This window comes from Anolis sagrei, chromosome 5 (assembly GCF_037176765.1).
Source record: "Anolis sagrei isolate rAnoSag1 chromosome 5, rAnoSag1.mat, whole genome shotgun sequence".
In the NCBI taxonomy this organism is placed as follows: Eukaryota; Metazoa; Chordata; class Lepidosauria; order Squamata; family Dactyloidae; genus Anolis; species Anolis sagrei.
The window spans coordinates 126,037,344-126,064,325 of NC_090025.1; the positions used below are offsets into that span (position 1 = coordinate 126,037,344).

The following is a 26,982-nucleotide window of genomic DNA, read 5'->3' on the forward strand; positions in this document are numbered from 1 at the left end:
GGTCCAATAACTCATTTGTGGTTGTCATTTTTGTCTGTTTTTTTGAGTGCTGTTCTGCTTGACGCTAGTGCATTATTTTTGGTTGTGCTTGGGCTTGTTCTTCTCCTTCTGATCTTTCCTCTGAGTCTAAATCCTTGTCCTTCATGATAGATGTTAACCAATATCTGTTGCACCCCAGACCTGAAGCCACCGTTGACCACAGCACCACATAAATGTCCAGAGTATAAGCAAACAGTTAATTGTAAAAAACGCATAAGGGTACAAGTATAAAGTGAAAAATCAAGTATAAGGAAATAAGATGTATAATTCAAAAAGGTCAGCAATAGATATATCCAAACAGCAAATGAATTGTCTCTTATAAATCCAAACATAGTCCCACAGGCAGCTAAAGTCCACAAGCAGAAGATATGCTTAGCAAAACTGAAACAGGAATACAAAACAGGAACATGGAAAAACTCCCAAGATACTTAAATTCAAAACCAAGGCTTGAAGCATGAACTAGAGAACTCTGGCCTAACTTCTAACTTGAACATCATGTTGCCTGAACTGAAGTCAGACTGCGTATTAGCACTTAATAAACAGACATGACATCATTACATCTGCCATGAAATTTCTGTTTCCCGCAAAGCCATGTTTATCTGCAAAGCTCGCTATCTGCCCTAATCTGTACACATGCTTCTTTGCTTAGGTCTGTATCACTAGGTGCTTTCCTGTGAGAATTTCCTGCCAATTCGTCTTCGCTGGACCCTTTATCTGGGGAGGATGATTCCAACATCCTGCTGAGCTACAACAATATCTTTGCCTTTATATGATATCATTGTCCCTTCTGGATTTTCCCATTGGAACCTATCGCCTTTCTTCTTGAGCTTATCTGTCAGGAAGAAGCAGCCTCTTCTTTTCTTTAATATCTGTAGTGAGAATTCTCTTAGTATAGCAATCCTGGGAAATATCCTATCACAATCAGAATTTTGGTGTGCGCTTCAAACACTTGGTTTCTTTCTTTTTTGTGAACCACACAATCGCATCTCCCGGGAGTTTATTTCTTTTCACAGTTTGAGAGTGGACTTTGAAGGTTCTTTTCAGTTCCATCCTGGTCATTTCCTCTGTTCTACCAAAGATTTTAGCCACAATTTCCATTATTACCATATCCAATTCCTGTATTGATTCAAGGATTCCTCTCAAATATTCTCTTTGCAAATAATCCAATCTCTGAAGGTGGGCTGGATCCCTCTGCAAATCCACCTATTTTTATTTTCTGTTCTTGCTGCTCCTGCTGCTTCAAAATACCACCCATTGCATCTCTCATCTGCTGCATATCTTTGCTCATGTCCTACTGACCATTTCCTATATGTTACATAAACTCTGTCTTGAAAGTGCAAAATCTCTGATAATAACCAAAACACAGAATCATTTAGTGGGCAGGTTTTTATTCCCCAGTGTACTGTATGGAAAGATACCAAGTCAAAATTTATATTCCCACCCTAGTGGCATGAAATAACGTTATTTGAAAAGATTGTCTATTTTGTTCATTCTCTGGTGGCTGCTATTTTAAACATGCTATTCTTCCAGCAATGTTGTCTGCATTACATAATGAGCATGTGTGTACAAATTCAACAATGGGCAAGGGATTTTGAAGGGAGAAATGTTGTCTGAGTGACAATTGATTTGTGACAAGAGTAATGAAAGGATTGTTTGAACCGTCTCTGGAACCCATTATCATTGTACATTTAAATTTAATGATGCATGCATTCCTGACACAGAGATACAAGCACTCACACTTGAGTCACACAAAACTAGTTTTTTGCTCTCTCTGGAACAGTCTAATAAAATCCCACTTCCTATATAAACTGTTACTTGTTTTACATATATTTGACACAATTTCTGCATCCTTTTGATTATCAGGAAGCCTGAAATGGTGTTGATATGAGGCTGATCTATTTGTAATGGTGGGACATTATGTGAATGGTACATTATATAAAAACATGAGGACAAATATTAATTTTGGTTGTAGCTTTTCAGGAACCCCTTCCCCCTATCATCGAACACCTCCCCCCTATCAATGACAGATAGGCAAGCAGGATCAAGCAGATTTCAGGAAATTGCCTTCTCTAGGTGCATCTTGCAAAGCACAAGGGAGTTGGTGCCCTTTTGTCTAGTCATGAAAGTTTGACTCTATGATTAGCTACTTGTCATATCCTAGGGGACTTCAGTTGGTTCTTTGGCTTGATTCTGCTCAACAAATCTTAGCAAATGAATCTAAAATATGTCCTTGGCTTATTTCTTTGACCTGTTTGGGGAAGAAAGATCATCTTAGGAGAAGAAACGAGAGTGATTGCTGGCTCACTCAGGCATCACAAATAGCAAATGGATTGAGTCTGTGGTTTCTTTAGCTTATCCTACTGACAAAAAGTGCTGAATTATACACAGTAAAGACCTCTTTGGGCATTTCTTGTAACACATTGTTTAAATACATAAGGAGAGAATTTCACATTCTCTACACTGTAAATCTGCTTGTAAAGAAGAGACGTGTCTGAAAAGAAGAGCTCCTTTTACCTTTGGAAGCTCTAAATGTGAACAAGGACCTTGATTTCCTTATATTTTTGTTTATGAAAGGGCTCTTCAGAGCTGCAGGCTTATAACATACATTATCTGTGTACAATTTGAGATACACGTATATTAGTTTCTCTCTACGTATTTGGCCAAATGTGTTGGAAATTTGGGGTGGGATTTAGAGATTATTCTGAATTTAGTTTCTCCTTTGTGTTGATTCATATCTATGGATATGTCATAATAACAGGGTTACTTTAGTCCAATGGAGGCTTAACAGAAAGCCAATTAAAATACCAAAAAGTGACATTTTACTCATGCTTGACACTTTATATTATAAACAGTAATACAGATGTTGCCTTCCCCCTGTTTTTAGAAATAAAACATGACAGATCATTCAAACCTTCATTTTTAAAAAAAAAAAATGCAGCTGTTTCACCTCATTTTTAGGGTGTTTCTGAAATTCTTCTCTCTGTTTACAAGTGACAGATTGAGAACTAATTGCTATGCAAAAATCTACCTTTTTTGTTTAATAAATGGCAGTTGGTTATAAAGAGGAATAGCTTCACTTTTATTACAGTGACAACTGAGAAACTTAAAAATAATGCCAACTGATATCTCATGACCTAGTATTTTGAAATGTGTCAGGCTTACCGTGTAAATCAGAATCTAAGGAAACAGGACTGGAATGAGATTTACATTTCTAAACCACCCAAGCTGCCTCATCTCTTTGCTTTGTGTCATATGCCACAATATTTCTACCAAATTTCATTAGAGAGTCAATGAATCATAATTTGTCTTCTAAGATAAATACTTTTTTTCTAAGCACTTTCAGCCATTTTCCTTCTGGTACCCTCCTCTGCACTGAACTTATGCCACAGAGAAATGCCCATTTGGAAAGTGATCTTTTTTGGCTTAAAAAACAACAGAATCATCCAGGATTTGGAAAGTGGTTGCCCAAAAATTAATTTTTCCAGTTCTGTTTCCAAATGAATCCTGTTCCATTTGCTAACCAAAGACATTTTCCTTTCTGCTAGGTTCTGATATTCTCAGAGAATCCAAATCAAAAAGTTCCCAACAATAGAGACAAGATCTTACCTGAAAATATATCAACATTTACAAGGCTGATTTTCATTTGTGTGGAGTGCAGCTGAAGCATTTTCTGCAGAATCCACTGAAAATATTGCATATTATTGCTAACAGATTTGTGTAAGTGGATAGTATTCAGAAACCTTTTACTATTTCCATTTTTTGTGTGTGAACCCAACATTGATTCTATTTGGGGTTGGGACCCACACATTAAGAAGCATTGCCCTAAGGCATTTATAAATGCATAACCTTAAGTAAGGCGTTTGATACTACTTTATAGTCTTATTTATTTATTTATTTATTTACTATATTTCTATCCTGCTGTATAACACCCCAAGGGGGACTCATAGCAGCTTATAATTTGGCAAAATTCAATGCCACATTATACATAAAAGACAAAAGTAAATACATGACATAATTCACTAAAATAAACAACATATAAATAAATAGGGATAAAATCAATTAAAACATATTAAGCTTATTAAAATATCACGAAACATTTTGAACACTGCACCAGTTCCATAATCATTTTGGCTGCTTCATTTGTATCTGTATCATAATAAAATATTATGTTACAATTCTATCACTCTACATTATCGCTCTACATATTCCTTAGTCTAAGGCAGAGGTGCAAAATTGGGGTTCTCCAGATGTTTAGGCTTCCAGCTCTCAGAAGCCCTAGCCAGCTTATCCAATAGCCAGAAATTCTGAGAGCATAATTTTGTAATCACTGGTCTAGGACATACATAAGGACCATGAACACCCTCCCTTACTGGGCAGACGCCATTGCAATTGATGGAGATCTGCCCCCCTGTTGATCAGGAAGCAGCTGACTGGTGTTCCCACTTCCCATCCCTTGCATAAGCAATCACCTGTTAAGAGAGAATCAAAACAGAGACCCTTATTTTGGCTGTTTTAATGAGATCACTCATGAGAGGGATTTGGTATATTAGTCCACTCTCTGGCAAGGAAACAGATCCCTTTTGATCAAGGAGATTTAGTGGTATGGCTCAGGAGATACTATGGATCTCTTCACAAGGTCCCTGGGGACATGCCATTTTCTAGCAGCTGCCAGCAAAATGACAGCTGCATGGGGTGCCTTGTGACACCCAGTACACCTTCCCTCCTTCCTCCATCACATGATGGGGATGGAAAAAGGCGTGTTGGTGCCCTGATCCTGATCCCATCAGATTTGGGAAAGGGCGGCAATACACTTTGCCATGTTGCCCTTTCTCCCATCAGATGGAAGAAAGGGCAAAAAATGTGGGTAGTTCTGTCAGAGCTACCCAAAACACACTTCCCTTGCAATGCTTCCCCTCCACTTTGGAAGGGATGGGGAAAGGGCCAAGCCAGAGTCATCTGCTGAGGCTCAGCAGGTCCCGTCCAGAAAAGGAAAAAAGCACCAAGAAACCCCAATGTGATGAGGTGGTAGATAGTTATGTAACAAATGTGATGACTCATCCAAAACTGTCTTAGGGCTCTTCCACACAGGGCCCAAAAATGTGGGCCCTGTTGGACTTTTACCTGAGGTGTCCAAAGACGGCTCAGGTGAAAGAGGATTAATTTGGGACAAAGCAGGTAAACCCTGCTTTGTCCCAAATTAAAGAGATACCCCATTAGACCCAGGGATTCCTGAAAGGGCCCGGACTGATGGGGTATGGGCCCTCTGACCCCACAGCCCAATTCACTTCTTCGGCCCCCCTGAGCCCAGGAAAGCAAAGAGGGCACTTCCCTCCCCACCCACCACCAAAACTCTTAAAATAAGAAGAAACTTACCGGTCACCATGAGGCCTTTCCAGCAGGCCTCCCAGTGCAAAAAAAATATTAAAAAAATGATGTACCAGAAGTGTGCGGGGGATTGTTTCTGCCCTCTCGCCTCCTGAACATCATTGGTCCCATGCCAGCGCAGAAGTTACCACGTTGGCATGGGGACACCAACTAGGAAAGTCTGGTTGTTTTGAGCAGGGCATTGAGACCTAAACCCACTTTAGAGCGGGTTACTTTAACCTGCACCGCAGCAGATGTAAGCCCTGTCTGGAAGCACTCTTAGTGATTTCTAGCCAATATTCTATATCATTCATATGGCATTTGCTGAGTTCATCAGAGCCGCTATCCTGGTATCACCAAGGTATCTTTCATTCTGCTGTTTATCAGGTCCTATAACATGCAGCCTCTCTGATGCAGAATAGTTTTCATACATTTCTTTTTACCATCCATATCTAATTGCCTTGGTACACTATTCCTCACAAGATACATTGAGAAAGCTCATGTTAACATCCATTTTACATATGTACTAAAGCTGGGCAATGGTGAAAGGCTTATATAATAGAGCCAATTTAAACATGTAACATGGTTTAAGACCTCACCTCTTCTTGTGTGTGCCATATTTACTTCTTTGACATCATTATTTTTCCAACTAGGTTAGGACTCTTCTACACTGTCTTTATATCCCAGGATTTGATCCCAGGTTATCTGTTTTGAACTGAATTATATGAGTCTCCACTGCCATATATTCTGGGATAAACAAATAATCTGGAATCAGATCCTGAGATATAAGGGCAGTGTAGAAGGGGCCTTAGGCATCTATGGAGGAGCCAAAATGAGCACTTCCAGACTTTTGGGAGTAGAGAGCCTTCTTCTAAAGTGATGGCAAATTATCCACTTTTCCAGCTGGCTATCTATGCTTCTGGTTTGATTCTTCTAACAGTTATACTTCTGGTTATCTTGAGGCCCCTTTGGGAAGATAAATCACCACCACCATCATCATCATCATCATCATCATCATCATCATCATCAAAATCTTTTTGATTCAATAGTGATTTCCGGCTCACTGAAACATCAGTCAAGCATAGTTTTATAGGGTCTTATCATATAAATGGACAAGAAGCAGAAGTCAACTACTCTTCCTCCATGTGTCTTTACAATACAGCGTCTGCATCCACAGGGGATACATTCCCAAATTTTGCATAGATGTGTGAAACTGCAAATAATAATGAATCCTATTGAAATGAAAGACCTCCAGTCCAAGTGTAGAATCAGTCTAAAGGACCTAGAAAATGCCTAGAGAGACCATATTTTGCCAGAAGTGAACAAATAAAATCGTGGTGGTTACTGGTCCTGGGGATATGAGAATGTACTGTATGAGTGTTTTTTTAAAAAAATGCAATAAGAAATTGCTTACAAAAGCTATCAGAATGAAGAACTCTTGCTTTTTCATCTGTTGGTATGCTTTCATCATAGCCATAACTCTGAAATTCATCATAACTCTGAAATTTCTGATAATGTTCCCAAGGGAGAATCCTGATTTTAAAAAGTGTGCCATGAAGAAAACAAATAATAAAAGGTAACTCAGGGTAATGAGGAAAAATGTTTGTTTCATTTCATTTAAAAGAATGTGCCCAGCCTGGAATCTGAGTACATTAATGGCAATTAACATGTACAACTGCTAAGCTATTAATTGAGCCAAATGGAAATTAATTCCTGAGTGCCATGCAAAACCAATCACTTACTCTCCACCTGAAAGCTAATAGGCAGCTGGCATAGATCACGGTTCAGTAGCCTAATATGCTCCCTCTTTCCTCAAAGCTCTCTACTGCAGTTAAACAGGATGGCTATGGAATAAGTTTTGTACAACCCTACTTCTGTTTTGGAGGCAGAACACGTCATGCTACTTTTTTTTATTCATCTGTACTTCTACTTTTCAATTTTGTCTTCTTTTCTGCATTTGGTGTTATCTTCAACCCTTGCCTTGGATTGATTGTGTATTTTCCTTATAATAAGGAAAAGATAAACATGGAAAATGTTCTTAGTCCCTGAGCCAACCAACTCTAGGATCTAAAGAAGTTGAAAGGATAAGGAAGTTTGTAATCAGTGCCAGCAAAACATAATCTCACAAGTATGCCGCTCCCCAAACTACAAAATGCACAAGCATCATTCAGGATATGAAGAGACTGAACATGTTTAAAATGGGAGTATTCCCTGAAAATACTAGCATTCCCTGTAAATACACATTAGGGTCTGGATCCTTCTCTTCATGATTACTACTTGCCAGGATTTTGTAAGATAGAGGGGAATACTGTTCATCATAAAATGTGGTTATAAGACATGTCTTGTTTGTTAAAAACGATCAGATTCAAATCTGGTCTGTGGAAACTTTGTGGAGAGGCATTAAGAGCCTAATATGGACATTGTTTTTTCTTATGAACAGTATCTTTTGAATTTTGCATTCCTTAGTCCATTCATATTCATATTTCAATCTATTGCCTAGATTTATATTTATAGTATGTTTGTGGCATTATTTTGCCAGTTTAAAGTACTCTTCTATTCATTTCTTTCAACATACATATCTGACAGATATGTGCTTGGAATTTTCCCTAGCTAACCAGGTAAAGATAATAATTGATAGCAAGAGGCAGAGTCCCCTTCTACACTCTCATATAACATTCAGATTATCTGCTTTAAACTGGATTATATGGCTGTGCAGACACATATAGTCCAGTTCAAGGCAGATAATGTGGATTATCTGCTTTGGTAATCTGTACTATATGACAGGGTAAAAGGGGCCTGAGAGGGAAGAGGAAAGGAGCAGTTTTGTCACTGATGCATAGGCTGAAATCATGAATTAGGAGAAGTATCTCAGGAACATAGATATGACATGTCTCCCCTGTGCAATCCCACCAAGACCACCTCTTCAGTTTGACAAACAGCCCCTATTACTATGGGGATGCATCCAGCTCTATTTATTTTGCTGTGTATTAAGCTCTGTCCACATCCACGTACATGAAAATGACTGTATTTGGAAGCTGCATTGACTGGGATTGACAGCTCCATTTTTGTATTTGCTGTTAGGTACCACAAACTTTTTGCCCCACTTATTTGTCCTGTATTTTGACACTGTCTGGAAGTGCCCTGGGAGATCAGAGTTGAAATTCCTGCTCAACCATAGAAAGCTACTGGGTGGTCTTGGGCAAGTCACATGCTCTCAGCCTCAGAAGAAAGCAAAGACAAACTTCCACTGAAGTAATTCTGCCAAGAAGATAATTTCACTTCAGAGTCATCATAAGTGGGAAATTTCTTGGAGGCATGCAATAACAAACATGTACATACAGCAGAATTGTACATTGTAAAGGATGTGGTGGGTGGAGGATTGTTAATTTAATTACTTACTTACTTACTTAGGCGATCCCTCGTTGGACGAGTAAGATGGTCTTCCATCATGGGTTTCCTTGTGGGTCCGTAGGTGGCTGTGGAGCCCTATTCTTGCTCTGCATCTTCTTCTGCAGTGAGGGCATTGGTTTCCAGGTGGAAGGCGGTCCCGGTCGGGGTTGGCTTGGCGCACCTTCCTCCTGGCACGTTTCTCTCTTTCACCCTCCACTCGTGCCTCCTCGAATTCTGCAGCACTGCTGGTCACAGCTGACCTCCAGCTGGAGCGCTCAAGGGCCAGGGCTTCCCAGTTCTCAGTGTCTATGCCAGAGTTTTTAAGGTTGGCTTTGAGCCCATCTTTAAATCTCTTTTCCTGTCCACCAACATTCCGTTTTCCGTTCTTGTGTTCGGAGTAGAGCAGCTGCTTTGGGAGACGGTGGTCAGGCATCCGGACAACGTGGCCTGTCCAGCGGAGTTGATGTTGGAGGACCATCGCTTCAATGCTGGTGGTCTTTGCTTCTTCCAGCACACTGACGTTTGTCCGCTTGTCTTCCCAGGAGACTTGCAGGATTTTCCAGAGGCAGCGCTGATGGAATCGTTCCAGGAGCTGCATGTGACGTCTGTAGACAGTCCATGTCTCACAGGCATATAGCAGGGTTGGGAGGACAATAGCTTTATAGACAAGCAACTTGGCATCCCTACGGATGTCCCGGTCCTCAAACACTCTCTGCTTCATTCGGGAAAATTCTGCACTTGCAGAACTCAGGCGGTGTTGTATTTCGGCGTCGATGTTGACTTTGGTGGAGAGGTGGCTGCCAAGGTAGCGGAAATGGTCGACATTTTCTAATGTTACACCATTAAGCTGTATCTCTGGCATTGGAGAGGGTACGGCTGGTGACTGCTGGAACAGCACTTTGGTTTTCTCAATGTTCAGTGACAGGCCAAGCTTTGTGTATGCTTCTGCAAAGGTGTTGAGAGTGGCTTGTAGATCTTCTTCCATATGCACACAGACGACATTGTCATCAGCATACTGGAGTTCTATAACAGATGTTGTTGTGACCTTGGTTTTGGCTTTCAGTCTGCTGAGGTTAAACAGCTTGCCATCTGTCCGATAGATTATTTCCACTCCGGTGGGAAGCTTCCCATCAACAAGGTGAAGTATCATAGCAATGAAGATGGAGAATAAAGTTGGGGCAATAACACATCCCTGTTTGACACCCGATTCCACCTTAAATGGGTCACTTTGGGAGCCATTGCTGTCCAAGACTGTTGCCATCATGTCATCGTGGAGGAGCCGCAGGATGTTAACGAATTTGCTTGGGCACCCGATTTTTTGGAGGATGGTCCAGAGAGCGCTGCGATTCACTGTGTCGAATGCCTTTGCAAGATCGATGAATGCCATGTACAGAGGTTGATTTTGTTCTCTGCATTTTTCTTGGAGCTGTCGTGCAGTGAAGATCATGTCCACGGTTCCTCTGGAGGGGCGGAAGCCGTTCTGGGATTCTGGGAGGGTGTCTTCTGAGAGGGGCAGAAGGCGGTTTGCAAGGATTCTTGCGAGGATTTTTCCAGCAGAGGTTAGAAGGGAGATACCTCGATAGTTTCCGCAGTCTGTTCTTTCCCCTTTTTTTGAAGAGGGTGATGATGGTGGCATCCTTGAAGTCTGCTGGGATTTTCTCGGTCACCCACACTTTTTCTATGAGCTGGTGGAGTTGGTGTGTCAGCTCGGGTCCTCCCTCTTTAAAGATTTCAGCAGGGATCCCATCCGGTCTGCTGGCTTTGTTGTTCTTTTGTTGGCTGATGGCATTGCTGACTTCTTCCAAACTAGGCAGTGCTGCAAGCTCATCCCTGGTTTGTTGTTGCGGGATTTGTGAGAGGACCTCTTCGGCCACATTGGAGCTGTGGTTTAGGAGGCTTTGGTAGTGTTCTTTCCAATGTAGTGCAATTGACTTTTGATCCTTCAGGAGTTTGGTTCCGTCTGATGAGCGTAGAGGCTGTAGGCCATGGTTTCTTGGTCCATAGATGACCTTTGTGGCTTTGAAAAATCCTTGAGCATTATGGGTATCTGCCAGGTGTTGGATTTCTTCAGCCTTCTTTGTCCACCAGATGTTCTTGAGTTCTCTTGTCCTTCTTTGGACCTCAGCTTTTGCACTGGCGTAGATCTTTTTCTTAGCAGCACAGTTGATGTCTCTCTGCCATGTTTGGAAGGCTTTCCTTTTCTTGTCGATTAGCTGTTGGATCTCGGTGTCATTTTCGTCAAACCAATCTTGATGTTTCTTGGCTTGGTATCCAATAGTTTCTTCGCAGGCTTGGATGATGGAGGTCTTCAGTTTGTTCCAATGGTCCTCAACATTTTCGGGGTGTACTGTGGGTAGATGGTCCTTGAGTGCTGTTTGGAGATGGGCTCGCCTGGAGGGCTCCTGAAGGGCTTGGGTGTTCATTTTGCGCCTTGTCTTTCTTCCTTGGAGTCTGCGCTTGGGGGCGATCTTGATAGCCATCGTGGATTGGATTAGCCTGTGGTCGGTCCAGCAGTCGTCAGCACCTGTCATGGCTCTTGTGAGGAGCACGTCACGGCGGTCTCTGGCACGTGTGATTAGATAGTCTAAGAGGTGCCAGTGCTTTGACCGGGGGTGCTTCCATGATGTCTTGAACTTGTTTTTCTGGCGGAAGAGCGTGTTGGTGATGACAAGGTTGTGCTCCGCACATTTGGTGAGAAGCAGGATGCCATTCGAGTTGCTGTTTCCAACCCCGTCTTTTCCTGGTGCCTGGCCACAGGTCGAAGTCTCGCCCGACTCTTGCATTGAAGTCCCCCAGGAGGATGATTTTGTCCACCTTAGGTATCCCCGATAGGACGGTGTCCAGCTGACAGTAGAATTTCTCCTTGATGTCTTCATCAGCATCTAGTGTTGGTGCATAGGCACTTATGATGGTTGCCCGTTGGTTTTTGGCAAGATCAATTCAGAGGGTGGAGAGTCGTTCGTTGATGCCAGTGGGTGCTTCGGACAGATTTTTCATCATTTCTGATGGTGAAGCCAACTCCGTGCAGTCTTTGGTCTTTTTTGGGCAGTCCCTTCCAGAAGAAGGTGTAGCCTCCTTTTTCTTCCTTCAGCTGTCCCTCTCCTGCTCTCCGAGTCTCCTGAAGGGCTGCTATGTCGATGTTAAAGCGTCCCAGCTCCCTTGCAATGATGGCAGTTCTGCGTTCGGGGCGTTCACTGTCACTGTTGTCCATCAGTGTCCATACGTTCCACGTACCGAAGTTCATTTTTCTTTTTTGGCCGCAGGATGGTGACCCCACTGGACGCGGCAGTCCAGTCAGGGATAAGAGAGGCAGACTATGTTTAGGGCACCTTTTCTAGCCCCCTCCCCGTGTGGGGTGAGCAGAGTGGGTCCTAAAAAGGGCTGCTCAGTCGCGGATACAGCTGCCGAACTACTCAACTGCCTCGGACCTTGAGGTAGAACAACTGAGTCTGTACCCACCGCCCATGTGCCAGTCTGTGACTAGGGGCTTCCAGATTTCACAGTCCTGCCCCCGTCGCCACTCGCTGATCACCATGGGACTTTTGTTGGTTTGTTTTTTATTTTCTTTGGAAGACGCCTGTGCGTGGGTTTTTTTAATGTGTGGAGGTCAGTGCACAACTGATCAACACACAGTCTTCACAGAGTGAGGTTCCATTGGTGATGTAGTTTAACACAATGACCATAGCTTCTCAGTCTGTTGCAGCCTTCTTCCGCCTTCGCAGCCGTTGTAACATGTGCCATGTTATCCTCCGCCTGCTCCGCCGTTGAGGTCTTTGGGTCTTCGGACTGTGCTTGGTCTGGGACCTCCCCCGCGGCCACTCCTGGGAGTGCAGGACTCCAGTTGTTGTGCCCACAGGTTCATCGGAACACGCAAGCCCCCTCACCACGACAAGGTGACAGTCCATCGAGGGGGAAAATTTAATTTAATTAAAAGCCGACTCAAATGAACTTCTAGCAGGGGAACCTTTCCTTTGGTGATCCCACCAAAGGAATTGTACCCCCAGAATGTGAAAGAATTATTATTTAAATTCAATTAAGGGTTTGGAGGCTGCTAAGACTTTGCCACCAACACATTGTATTCTGAGGTAATGTTCTGTGATCACTGGCTACCACCCAACACTGAGGAATGCTCAGCTTTTGCTTTGGCAAGAGGTTTTAAGGAAGCTGTGTTGTGCCGGATTTGCACTCAGGGCGCAGAACTCTGAGGTAAATAACGCTGATATTCTTTTAAATAAACGCTGCCACCATTCTTAAATTTCTGTTTCTCCAAATGACTATGGAACTACGTAACATAGAGGCACTCTTGAGACTTCACTTGGTCTTAGCATTTCCTCCTCCAAACACACTTCACTTAACAAAGAACAAAGTTGTTTATTTGTGAGTACTACAACATTACAGGCACTTAAGCTTAACGGTTGCAATAATGAGTATAGTTACTTTAAAAACAGTTCAAGGCTTAGTTCTATAAACAACTCTTCACTCCCTCAGGAAACTAGCAGATTTTCCTCCGACTAGAATTTCTAAAAATCCAGACAGTCCTTTCCCCCTTGGATCTGTCTATTCTCTATACCAGCTATTCTACCTAATACCTAACTATCTTTACTAACTGACCAACTCTTGCTTTCTCTGACTTCTCTTCTCCTAACACACTCCAAAACCTATCTTCCTTCTCCAACACACCAATCCTGACTCAACTCTTCAAACACCAGACCCTAACTGAGCTGTCGGATTTTAAAACGCACCCTTACAGGCAATTTTTTCTCCACTCTAGCTAAGCTCTGCCCACTCATTCCCAGCCAATTACAAAGGCTCTCCACATTTCCCTCCAGGCTGCTTCTAAGCTCCACTCCCTCGAGGAAATGGGTACTCTAAGATGGCTGCCTCCATGCACCATCTCATAAAATGGCTGCAGAAATTCTTGGGACTCCTTTCAGAGCTTTCCCCTGGCCTAAAAGGTAGGCAGTTCATCACATACATATTTGCTATATGAGTTAAATGGGGATTTCTCTCAGCTGAGTATAAGATTCTGACTACAGGATACATGTTGGGCTTCTCTTTTCATAAATGACAAAAATAGATAATGTCTATCTTTTGTGGTGAATCTAAGAATAACAGAATCGTTTCTATGCACATATAATTTATAAATGCACACTTATTTAATCAATGTGTAGAATGAAGGCAATAACAATTACTAGAAAAACCGTTGAAAAAGCCAGTTTATCAGAACCAGTACTCCTTTAGTAAGCTCACCATCAAGTGGTGGGTGAGGGAGCATTTTTGGTAAACCTTGGCAAACCTTGGCAATGTAATGCAACAAATCTATCAATGCAGATTCTTGGCAGTTTTTATTTTTGACATTGCTTGCCTTCTGATGGATTGGTTGCCCTTGGCTTATTTCGTATTTACAACATCCATTAAATATGTGTAATTCCAGTATGCATCTACAGTCTATCTAGACTTATAAAAGTTGTATTGTACATGAAATCCAATAATCTCCTTTAGATTCATAATTAATTGCATTTGATTTAATAGATATGATTTTGATATAATTCCTGAAATCCTTTGGACAAAGTGAATCACAAATTTCTGGAATGTGACATCTAAAAATAAATATTTGGTTCAAAAGCATGATTCTATTGCTGTTCCATTTACGGGTGGAAGGCTGTGGTTCTGTGGTAGAGACATGCTTTGTATCAAGAAAATCCAAGACTTACTACTCATAGAGCTAGGAAAGAATTCTGGCTAGAAACCAAAATAGCTGTTGTCAGAGAGACAATAAAGTAGATTGACAAATAAAGCAAATTTCTACCTTTCGTGGGGTATTTATGGGAAAATATGCCAACTTTATTTATTTCTAGACAGGTGAAATTTTCCTTATTTGGTCTTGCATGCAAAAAATAGGTATTTCTAGTATTGTTTATTATCTATCTATCTATCTATCTATCTATCTATCTATCTATCTATCTTTTCTGCATGTTAAAACGTGAAAGCATGTTTTACACGCTTGCATAAAATTGTGTAATTTTTCTTTCTTCTTTCTTTTCAAAACGAGGATATGTTATGCAAACACCCTACATTGTTTTCTCCAGAAAGATGGAAAATGCCACTTTTATACAAATAGAAGTTTGGAAAAGACACAAAATACATTTTTAAAATATTTTAATCTTAGGACACCTTTCTCAGTGAGGTTGAGACAATTCACCCCTTCCATATTTTAAAATCTCAACCTTCAAGTTCTTACTGTTCTGAATAAGATAAAGTTTTATGATCTGGCAAAATCTCCAGAAATGAATATTATCTCCTATTTGTATGGGCCAGATTTAGTAGTATACAACTATGCACAGCATGGAAAGATCCATGTTATAGCTGCTATTTAGAATCCAAAGGTGAGATGTGCCTTATGACCTCATCAGACAGGCAAAATTGCCCGTCCTATGACACTTGGACTTCAGTTGAGGCATGAAACCTCCCAGGTTCCATCACATGATGTGCATTTCCTTCTGATGGGGTTCCTTTCCTCAACTGAAGTCCTCATGTGGTAAAAGTCTGCTTCGGCAACACGGGAAGCTTCCCATGTTTCATAGGAAACAATGAAGGGAAGCTGGGTGGTGACACTTCCCCATGTGGGATGGGGTGAGTGGCAAAGCAAGTAATGTGGGGCATGGTGTGATGGGTTCTCCACTCCCCCACTTACCGGGCCCCTCCAGATTCATCACAATCTGTGATTTTTGGCCTTAATGTGATTAGGTCCTTAGAAAAACAAGATGAAAAATGAAATTCAGCAATAAAATGTTTAAATATACAAATGTTCAAACCTGGGCTTCTAAGAGTTAAAAACTCAAAACTTTGAATCAAGGTAAATAAATTTATCCATTTTAGCTTTTCTTACTTTTGGTTTCTCCAAAAGCAACCACGATTACTGCCATCTTTACATTTTTGTTTTATCCCAGATGTATGTGGATTTTTATAGCTGAAATAAAGGTCACACTCATCCCCAGCTATAAGCCAGAGTACAGCATATTCATTAATGAATGGACAGTCTTGAAGCAGATATAAAGTCTTCTGAGAATAGAAATAAGAATGGTATATAGCTGTTGGCCATACTCCACAGTGCAGTCTGAAGTCAGAATATAATGCTATCATGGTGAACCTCTGTAGCTCTAATTCTCAGTGCCTCTTGGATGGAACACTGTCTAGACTCCCTGGTGGAATGCATCCTGAAGCATATTAAGTTTGTTTTCTGATCAACAGCTTTATTTCTTTTCTTTTTTAAGAAAAGAAGACTGACAACAGAAAGGGGAAAGCAATGCTTCTCAAGTTCCCTTTCAACCCCCCCTCCCCCCAAATTGTTTCAGAGTTTCTTCAAATATATGGAGAACCATAGGTAGGAAAGAGAAATTTCTGGTTAGGGGATTCTGTGAATTGTAGCATCATTTGTTTGTATTTTGGGTTTGTGGATTACATTATCAATCAATTGAATGGTTGCACAGAGGCCCAAAAGCTGAATGAACTCATTGCCCTCTATATGTAACATGTTACAGTTATGCTCCAGTTCACAAAACAAATGATCTAAAAGATCAAACAGCATACTTAACAAGAGATTTATCTTGGCCCATTCATTCTTTGTATTAAATGGAACAAGGTTTGCGTTTTATATTTGGTATAGGATTTTCCAGGACTCTAAATGAAACAAATTAGAAAGCAAAGCAAAGAAGATGATAGTGAGAATGATCATGATGATGTTTTTCCAAACTGCGAGAAAGCCAGATTCCAAGAAGAACATCGTGGCTGACTTACTGGTAACACAGTTTTATAAAGATTTCTAAAAAGTTCTTTATATTTGGGTTTTTAAATAGATCATAACTAAAATAATTAAAACAGAAGGAGATTTTGTTTGCAATTACTTGTGAAAGTGACAGAAATTTTTAAATGAAAGGAACAATAAAATCTATAGGTATTCAATGGGATGATGCTTACAAGCAAACTATGAGCCAAACAACCATATTTAAAATCAAAGGATTGCCTATGTACCTATGCAGATATTATGAGGTAAAGTGCTCTGAATTAGCTCTTTTGGTATCCAAATGGTTGGTTTGATCAAGAGTGCATTGGAGACACTGCCAAACATTTTGTGTTGCCAGTCCCAAGCAGCAGCTTTGCTACTACCATTGATTTTCCTGGTCTCATGGTTGGACACCTGTTGCAACCCACTCAGAATTGACAGTGTGAGCAAGTCTCTGCATGACAGCTGTTTGTGGCTGGCAACACAACAAAGGGTCTTATGGATATGAACATTGGATCAGTTTAAATCTAGCCCAATCCAGTTGTTCCCTCCTCCAAAACTTTGGGGGAAAACCCTGTTTCCCTTTGTGCTGATTAACAAATGGATGTAGTGCTTCTGCTACAAATTAAACTATACATCATTGGATGTTCCCCAGCAGCTGAAAAGTGAGTCCACATTTGGGCCGTATAGGCATGGTCTAACATTGTGACTGAATTATGGGTAATTAAATTATCCTTACCTTATAGCAGTCTTATGGGGCTGTGGTGGACTGGTGGCGCTGCGGATTAAACCACTAAGATGCAGAACTTGTTGACCAGAACATTGGTGGTTTGACTCCATGGGATGGGGTGAACTCCCACTGTTAAAGTCAGCTCCTGCCAACCTAGCAGTTTGAAAAAAATGAATATGTGGGTAGATCAACAGGTACCACTTTAGCAGGAAGGTAATGGTACTCCATGCAGTCATGCTGGCCACATGACCTAGGAGGCATCTATGGAGAATGCTGGCTCTTTGTCTTAGAAATGGTGATGAACACCACCGCCCAGGGTTGGACTCAATTAGACTTAATGTCAAGAAGAAACCTTTACTTTTATCTTTATCGCATTCTCAATCCAGATCAAGGTCCAGCAGCCGGCAGCTGCTGTGGTAGGAGGGCCATGGCTGGTAGAAATGTAAATCATTGATGAAGAGCATATCTCTATCCATGAGCCAATTAATATAAGAACAGATATGAAGACACATTATAGAGAGTGAGATTCTCCCCTACTTCATTCACCATGTCTATTGGTGTTAAATCCATGCCAGCCTTTTGCCGCATCATCGTTATTTTGCTTCTGCCTGTCCTGCAGATTTACAAGAATGGAAATAATGGCAAGAAAAGGGCAACTCTTCACAGTCCTCTCTTTTCTCCTCCTCTCCCCAAAAGAACATAATCATCCACTTAAGTTATATCAGTTAAAACTGAACCACTCTTTTCAACAATACAATTAGATGCAAACAATAACTTATTTTTGACTAAAAATTGTTAAAAGGGGAAATGCAACTCCTATGAGCTTTTGACTTCCTAAGGTCATAACAGCTTAATATAGACATGAAATATTGCAATCATCTATTATTTTACAAATATAATTATAAACATTAGCTATTTCTTCATTTTATTCACACAATTTGAGACTTCAAAGTCCCCTATTTTAGTCTTTAAACTTCCTTAGTCATAACAGCCTATGGCTTTTGAAACCCTTTATTTCCATAAATTAGAAGCAATCTTGTTTACCCAGAATGTTCTCTAGCTCTCAAACCAGTGGGGTGTCATAATATGAATTATGTGTTACATAGTTTGTTTGTCAGAAGCACTGACATGAAAACTATTATATGAATCATTACAACTGACCTTCTCAAGATGGGGATTTATTACCTTTGCTGCCACTTGAATGTGTAACCTGTGGGACATTTCAAAGTACATTTAACAACTGCAAAAATTCTGAGAAGCATCTTTTACCTTAAGTGTGATGACAATATTGGGATGAATTTTTGTGAAATACTGCACTAAATGAATACGGTAGCTGTTCCCTTTTGCTCAAAAGTAGAACAGTATGGAGCTACCATATGTTAAAATCAACTTGAAGGCAGTTAACAACTATTATTATTGCATTATCTGAGACATTCTTTTTTCCCAGAGCTAATTGTTTTTGTACTTCTAGTAGTTCAAGGGTAATATTATAAGGCCCTGGTGAATTCATTAACCACAGTCACAGAGTGTATACCATTCAAATGAACAGCACAATCTAAAATAATATGAAATATATATGTATATGCATACCTTTTCATGGTAGAGCTCCCATCCTGGGATTTCTTCCCATTATCTTGAGGATGGGAGAAGCAGGTTTACTTCATCACAACTAGGGAATGTATCCACTTTGAATCTGGTTGCTGCCGCCTGCAGAATTCTGGGGTTTGTAGTTTAGGGAGGATACTTTAATAGCCTCACTAATCTACAACCCCAGAATTCAGCAGGAGGCAGCAACCAGATTTAAAGTGGATTCATTCTCTAGTGTGATGAAGTAGTAAGTCATAGTAGTTATCCCTATAATTGCTTCTCTATAGCATTTTGACTTCTTGAACTAGTAAAAGGACATTTTTACTGAAGCACCAGAGAAATTGCATCTTGGCTAGAATCCAATCAATTGAGAAGTTAGGTACTCAGAGAAGTGGGTGTGTTGTGTCTAGATCAATTATTGAGGCTCATTGGGATTTGCTGCATGTGAAGAATACAACAGTTTTCCCATCTAAAGGATCTTCTATTCTTAGTGAAGACATGAAACTAGGGTCACATGCTTTTAGTTTGATCCAAAATCCTTCCATCCAGAGCTCAGTTAAATGACAAACTTCTTTTGAAAATCTTTTATCAGAAACTTTTTGTCCTGAAGTTAAATATGATACGCAAAATTATACCACTGTCATGGGCGTGTTTTAAAATTTTCACCCGTTCCAATACACACTCCCATGCAATGTGTGTGTGGGATTGAAGACTTGAAGTATGTCATTTTCTGGAATTGAGATCTTTGTCATTAGCTTCACCAAGACTATAGTTGTCTTAACTCTAAACTTTCTATCAGTCTACTGCCTGGATGCTTACTCATGCCAAATACATTTCCCTAGAGACCTGGGAAGGATAATGACTACATTGATTATTCCACTATTAAAATTCTTTAGAAAAAGTGTGGACATAAAGGAATGTATTGGTTGATAATAGAGAGTAGGGTTGAAATGTAAATTCAGCAAGCAAGGCTTGTTTTAATTTACTTTATGTTAATAGACTCAGTGGAAATTACTTCATATCCATAGATAAACGAAGGAATAATTGGGATCATTGTTAGTTATGGTGTCTGTGGTCCATTTTTTATTGATACATGTTTGTGTGCTTGGTAAGATTTTTGCAATGCAAAGGGCTTTCTTGGTGATTGTAGCCTAGGGATGCAAAGAATATTTAGAAAATGAAAAAGGTTGTGACACTGAAACAAAAAAAGCAAGGAGGAATAGAGCTGGCAAAAATCTTACTTTTGGATGAAGAAGGGGCACATGTGGGAAAATAATAGAGAATAATCGAGAACAGCCAATCCCAGAGTAGAAAACTCTGGGAGAGGAGGATTTTTAAAAAATGGTAATTTGTTGCTAGCAGTTGGGAGAATGCAATTGAAAGAGTCAGTTGCAAGAGTTAAAAGGGAGTGAATGTGTACCAAGTGTCCAAATTGTGTGAAAGAAAAGGTCTGAGATAACTCAATTTGGATGTTATTATACATTCAAAATTAAACACTAGAACCCAATAAAGAAATAACCATTCTGTATGATATGAAAATAAAATTGAATTAAGGGTGATTTTGTTAAACCTGATTCTGACAAGCCTATTTAAGCCTGGAACACTCCAGTATTAAATGCAATTTGATGACAATTTAACTACCATTGTTCAATGCTATGGAATTATAGGAATTGCAGTTTGGTGAGGCACCAGAACTCTTTGGCAGAGAAGGATAAAAAACTTGGTAAACTACAACTGCCATGAGTCCATAGCATTAAACAATGACAGCCATGTCAAACTGCATTAATTCTTCATTATAGATGCACCTATAGAGTGTTAATCTTACCATAAAGGACACAAAGCTAATGGACACACAAATTTACTTGAACATAGAACCCAAATTCAAGGAGGGATTTAAGGGCAAAGTGAGAGTGACAGGCTTCCAAAGCTAGGCACTGCAAGTCCACTCTAGTTAGGTTTTGTTGCATAGTTGAATAATGTATTTTAATTACTGGAAAATCCTGGCAAGAAGAATCCTTGTTCGAATATTTGCAACTTGGAACCTTTTCAGTTCACAATTTTTGGACGGACACCAACATTGGGGGTGGAGCGGGGGGGGGGGGGGGGAGGATTGAATGTGCGATTATTGATCAGAATAGGTCCTCCAGTTTTGTCTGCACAGGAAACAACATTTTCTGCATGGAAAATAATATTTCTGCACAGAAATTGGCTTTTTTGTGGAAAATATTGTTTTCTTCACAAAAATATCACATGTGAAATTTATGCAGTAGAAAGTGTATGTGTGTCTAGGGAAGCCTTTTTATTTGGGTAGGTAGATTCCATGCAGTGCCTATGATTTTGTAAAGTATTTCCATCCTCTACTTTCATGAAAATGATATGAATGCTTGATGACATGGAATTCAATAGAAAAACAGGAAAAGTACCTGTCCACTCAGATCCCAAAAAGCTGAAGGAGAGAGGAATCATAGAATCATAGAGTTGGAAGAGACCTCGTTGGCCATCCAGTCCAACCTGCTGCAAAGAAGCAGGAAAATCACATTCAAAACACCCCCGACAGATGGCCATCCAGCTTCTGTTTAAAAGCCTCCATAGAAGGAGCCTCCACCACAGTCCAGGGCAGAGGGTTCCACTGCTGAACAGCACTCACCGTTAGGAAGTTCTTTCTAATGTTCAGACGGAATCTCCTTTCCTGTAGTTTGAAGCCATTGTTTCATGCCCTAGTCTCCAGGGCAGCAGAAAACAATCCTGCTCCCTCCTCCCTGTGACTCCCCCTTACATATTTATACATGGTCATCATGTCTCCTCTCAACCTTCTCTTCTGCAGACTAAACATGCCCAGCCCATTAATCCACTCCTCATAGGGCTTGTTCTCTAGACCCTTAATCATTTTAGCCACCTTTCTCTGGACATAGTCCAGTGTGATTTATTATACCAAAAGCATTTCATTCAAGACTTTTAGTATGCACACCTTTGATTTGTGGTTTGCTATTTGTCTGTCTTTGTTTGCTTTCAGGCCCACAGGGTTTTTTTTTTTATTGAAAGGAGTGGGAGGGACAACAACTGCTTTTAGTTGGCAAAGACACATGGGCCAGAGCTTTGTATGATCAGGAAAACCTTTCACTAGCCACTTAGAGGTAAGCTTGAACAGTTAGTGAGGGACTGCTGATAATTTGCCTACTATTTACTTATCCCAAGATGTTTCTATATCCTGGGTACAAGATGTTGTCCATTGGATACTGATGTAACTTCAAATGAGTACTGAATTAGAAGAAAGATGACTAATTCTCTAATTGTGTTAGATGCCTTGTTGTCATGTGCTTTCAAATTGACTCTTGCCAAGATTTATTGAGAGGAGGTTTATCATTTCCTTTCTCTAAGTCCAAGAGAGATATTTCCATTGGGTTACCATGGCTGAAGAGGGAGTTATATCCTGCTTTCCCTGAGTAATAATCCAATGTTCAAACCGATATGCCACATTGACTTCTGTTGGATGATTAGCACATCTCTTAACACAAGGCAGAATATGTTTTTAGGAGACAAAACAATTGTCCTGGATCTGACGTTATCTAGATGCATTGAACCATGGTCCATACTGTCTGGTGGCAAGAGCAAGGACATTTTAGTAAAATATATCAGTTTCTAAGTGTAGTCTTATACGCATATAAGTTCAAGAATGCTGCCCTTTCTCTCCCATTCTGTTTTTATTGTGATGTGGGTTTTTGTTTTTGTTTTGCTATTTATTGATTCAGCTTGAAAGCACTTTGCTTCAACCTTCTCCCATTTCCATGGCATAAAGTTATTGTGAGGATTTTTTGTAAATCTCTTCTTTTGTCTCTGTGGAAGATTTAACAGGATTTAATTCATGTAAAAGTGCTTGATTCATTTTAAACCAAACCTGCAACCAAAACAAATTGGGCTGGATCTTGATAGGAGCATACACAGTGCCTACTATAAACACATGACTTTTTTTTAAGAAAGGGGTGCAAAGGACCATTCAAAGACTTTTTTAACCTGGTGCTCAGTCAAATAATGGCTTGTAACACTCATGTTCTCCACATTCTTATTTTATCCTCACAACAGCCTTGTGAGATTGAGACAAAGCCACAGTCAGCTTCATGGATGAGTGGAAATTTTAACAGGCTCTTGCCACCTCTTACCTGATATTCTAAGCCACTCTCAAAGACAGTATCTACAAAAGCTTTAAGCTTCTAGTTCTCATCAGCCTCAGCTAGCTTGGCTAGTGGTTATTGGAAGCTGTTTTCCATAATACTGGAAGAACCCAGTTCAGAAAAGACAAGTTTAATTCCGATGTGAATCTTAGAGTGCATCTACAATGCATACACTTTGACACCACTTTAACTGCCATGTCTCAATACTATGGAATCCTGGAATTTGTAGTTTGGTGAGGTCCCATCAGTCTTTTCAGAGAAGGCTGATGAACATGTTTAATTACAACTCCCAGGAATCCATAAGATTTATTATTTATTTATCGTGTCATCAGCAACCATACCATTGTATTACAATTCTAACAGAACAAAACAAACACAGAGATTAAAAAGAAAAAAACACACAGATTTTGCAAACTTGATAGTTGGTTAAATGTCCTTTGACCAGTATCTGGCCACTTGGAGTGCCTCTGGTGTTGCCGCAAGAAGGTCCTCCATTGTGCATGTGGCAGGGCTCAGGGTGCATTGCAGCAAGTGGTCAGTGGTTTGTTCTTCTCCGCACTCGCATGCCGAGGATTCCACCCTGTAGCCCCATTTCTTAAGATTGGCTCTCATGGTGCCAGAGTGCAGTCTGTTCAGCGCCTTCCAATCCTTAAGATTGAGCCGTGACAATTAGAGAGGTGTCAAACTGAATTAATTCTACAGTATAGATATATATTCCTGTTAATCTTTTATTTGTTTTACTAGCTAGTAACCTATGAAGGAGTTCAGGAACCCCCTTGAAAAAGAATAAGAAATATTAAGTGTAGCAATCATACACATAGTGTGCAAAAGTCAATTTTTATGATGGGATATCAATTAATGGAATTTAAACACGAAGTATTACAATAGTAATATTCTAGAACAAACGAAGCATGAGACAAATTTGAAAATTTAAAAGGGGATTTCTTACTTCATCAATGTTATTGTTAAAATAGAGATAAAACCATTTACCATAATTCTTCATAGTCCTTGATAGGTCAATCAAGGTTGTTTTTTTAACCTTATACTGTAAGAGGAACTAATTCCATGCTCATATGCCATTATTTTCTAATTAAATGTTTGAGGACTATGTTTGCACGTGATTAGCTCATAAATTCCTTTTTATAGGATGCCTTGCTTCAAAAGTAGCCTGGAGTCGATCAATCTTTCTTGCAGATGTCAATTTGGTCAGCAGTAAAGAGGTAAATAGAAACTAATGACACTCATCAAGCTCCTGGCACGAATGATTTATTGGGAACGATCATTTAATAGTTTCATAAAGTCAATATAAGAGGGGGGAAACAGGTTTCTTATCAAGGTAAACTGCATTTGGACTGTCAACAGAAGATGATTTATGGCAAACTCCAAGCCAGGATTAGGATATTATAAATGAGAGAAAATGAAAGGCTCATTATTATTTTTTCTGTCCTTAACATATATAACCACAGGTAGAAGACATGCAGTGGAGCAACAAAGAACAAACTCACCCCATCTCAGTCTGCAGTATGCCATGCAAGCCTGGGGAAAGGAAGAAAATGGTAAAGGGAGTGCCATGCTGTTGGCACTGCGAGCGCTGTGAAGGGTACCATTACCAATTGGACGAGGTCACCTGTGAAATGTGCCCATTTGACAAGAGACCCAACATTAACCGCACAGACTGCCAACAGATTCCTATCATCAAGCTGGAGTGGCATTCCCCCTGGGCTGTCGTACCTGTCTTTATAGCTATCCTTGGGATCATTGCCACCACCTTTGTCATTGTGACCTTTGTGCGTCACAATGACACACCTATTGTCCGGGCCTCTGGGCGTGAGCTCAGCTATGTCCTCTTGACTGGGATTTTCCTCTGCTACTCCATCACCTTTTTAATGATTGCAAGTCCTGATACTGCCATCTGCAGTTTCCGACGGATCTTTCTAGGCCTTGGCATGTGTTTCAGTTACGCAGCCTTGCTCACCAAAACCAACCGGATCCATCGAATATTTGAGCAAGGGAAAAAGTCTGTCACTGCTCCCAAATTCATCAGCCCAGCTTCCCAGTTGGTAATTACTTTCAGCCTCATCTCCGTACAGCTTGTAGGAGTATTCATCTGGTTTGGTGTTGACCCACCACACATCATAGTGGACTATGGAGAACAGAGAACTCTGGATCCAGAAAATGCCCGTGGAATTCTCAAATGTGACATTTCTGATCTATCTCTCATTTGTTCTCTTGGATACAGTATTCTCTTAATGGTAACATGCACTGTTTATGCTATTAAAACAAGAGGAGTTCCAGAGACCTTCAATGAAGCCAAACCAATTGGATTTACTATGTACACCACCTGTATCATTTGGTTAGCTTTTATTCCAATCTTTTTTGGAACTGCACAGTCTGCAGAAAAGGTGAGTGACCACAACCTCTCTTAAATCCATTTTATGTTCAGATTCAGTGTTTAGCATCACCGATGATTAAGTCTCCATACTGGATTCAACAGCTATCTTGAAGTCAAACCTCAAAGGGCTTTGGAAAAGGTATGTTTAGAAAAATAGATTGTTTAAGAACATTCTATGATTATCTAGCACTGATAACTGCTCAATAATCTTAACATTCAAAATATATTAGTGCTTATTCTTATTTTCACCAATTTCTCCTTGCAGCATTTTGATATATGAAATGAAAATTGAAAACAAATAAATGATTGAATAGGATCAAATGTTCTCATTTTGTAAAGGAGTGACATCAAACTTTTAAAATAAAAAAATTAGAATATCCATGCCAAAGAGTAATACAGTTGAGTTCATAGAAAAAACAGGTATCTTAATTGAGTGTGTTCAGAAACCAGTCCTTTCCTCTGGAGGTAAAAACAGAAGATAAAGTCATGATGCTGGTACCATAAGATTGACATATATGTACAAAAAATAGAATATTCAATGCATACTATCTTGACTCACTTTGACAAATTTGTTTATGCACAGATACTGGATATGCTGACAGATCAAGGCTGCAGAAAGTTAATTACGCACACACACACACACACACTAGTGACCTGACTATTATCTTTTTTCATAGTAGTGAATTGTAGAGTGAATTAACTGCCTGCATTGTGTGAAGATTTTTCGGTCTTTTATTTGGTTTGAATCTAAAACCATTTTGCTTCATTGGATGACCTCAAGTTCCCATACTTGGTGGGAGACAGACTAATTTCTCTTTGTATCTGATGCAGATTGGCATGTCTTTTGTTCAACAAGCTTATCAAGAGCATGCTCTGGGATCTTTTTAAACAATTACTCTTTCCATTTTAGCAGGATTCAATCAACAATGTTTATCTTGTCTCTTGAGGACTGCTTAGGTAGATTTTTATACATTTCATTTTTGAAAATGTGGTGTCAGTTTGGTGAATTGTTACTGAAAAGCTGAGAAATATAAAAGTGCATATCAAACTCATACGCATGCATAACTACATACTTACATACTTACAATACCGAATAATGCTGGAAAAGCAGTGGAGTGTCATGGCTGTAAATATACATTTTTTTTGTGAGCGAGATATTGCAAAGGGTTCAAGAAATGTCTACCTAATAAAAAAATGAAAACTTCAGTAAATGAAAGTATCAGCCCTATGACAGAGATCATAACAAGCAGTGAATTGTGAATTCCGTGTCAGATTTCCATTTGTTATCAATGTTCAGGTATAAAGATAGTCGCCAAGTTACCAAAATCCAACTTACAATTGACTCATAGTTAAGAATGGAGGTGAGACAAGAGTAAGTGAGAGAAATCTCCCCTAACAAGCCACTTTTTTTTCAAAATCCAATTATCACAGGGACAGAAAGTGAGGTGAAATTCTCTGAACAGGGGCACAGACAGCAAAAGAAACATTACAGGGGTGTTAACCCTTCCCTATATTATCCAAAGTACAC

The 26,982-nt window shown here is 40.0% G+C and overlaps 1 protein-coding gene across 5 annotated transcripts in view; it reads left to right on the top strand.

Moving 5' to 3' along the window:
* The window catches only part of GRM8 (glutamate metabotropic receptor 8), a 618,543-nt gene that overhangs the window by 506,732 nt on the left and 84,829 nt on the right, over positions 1–26,982 (top strand). For 4 of the 5 annotated variants that reach the window (XR_010910030.1, XM_060777764.2, XM_060777767.2 and 1 more), the window contains exon 9: positions 24,529–25,464. The exons of the other annotated variant lie outside the window; for it this stretch is intronic. Coding sequence is in view for 3 of the 4 variants with exons in the window: in XM_060777764.2 (XP_060633747.1) it covers positions 24,529–25,464 (936 nt within the window). In the remaining variant the exon portion in view is untranslated. The remainder of the gene's footprint in view (positions 1–24,528; positions 25,465–26,982) is intronic. 5 annotated transcript variants of the gene reach the window in all.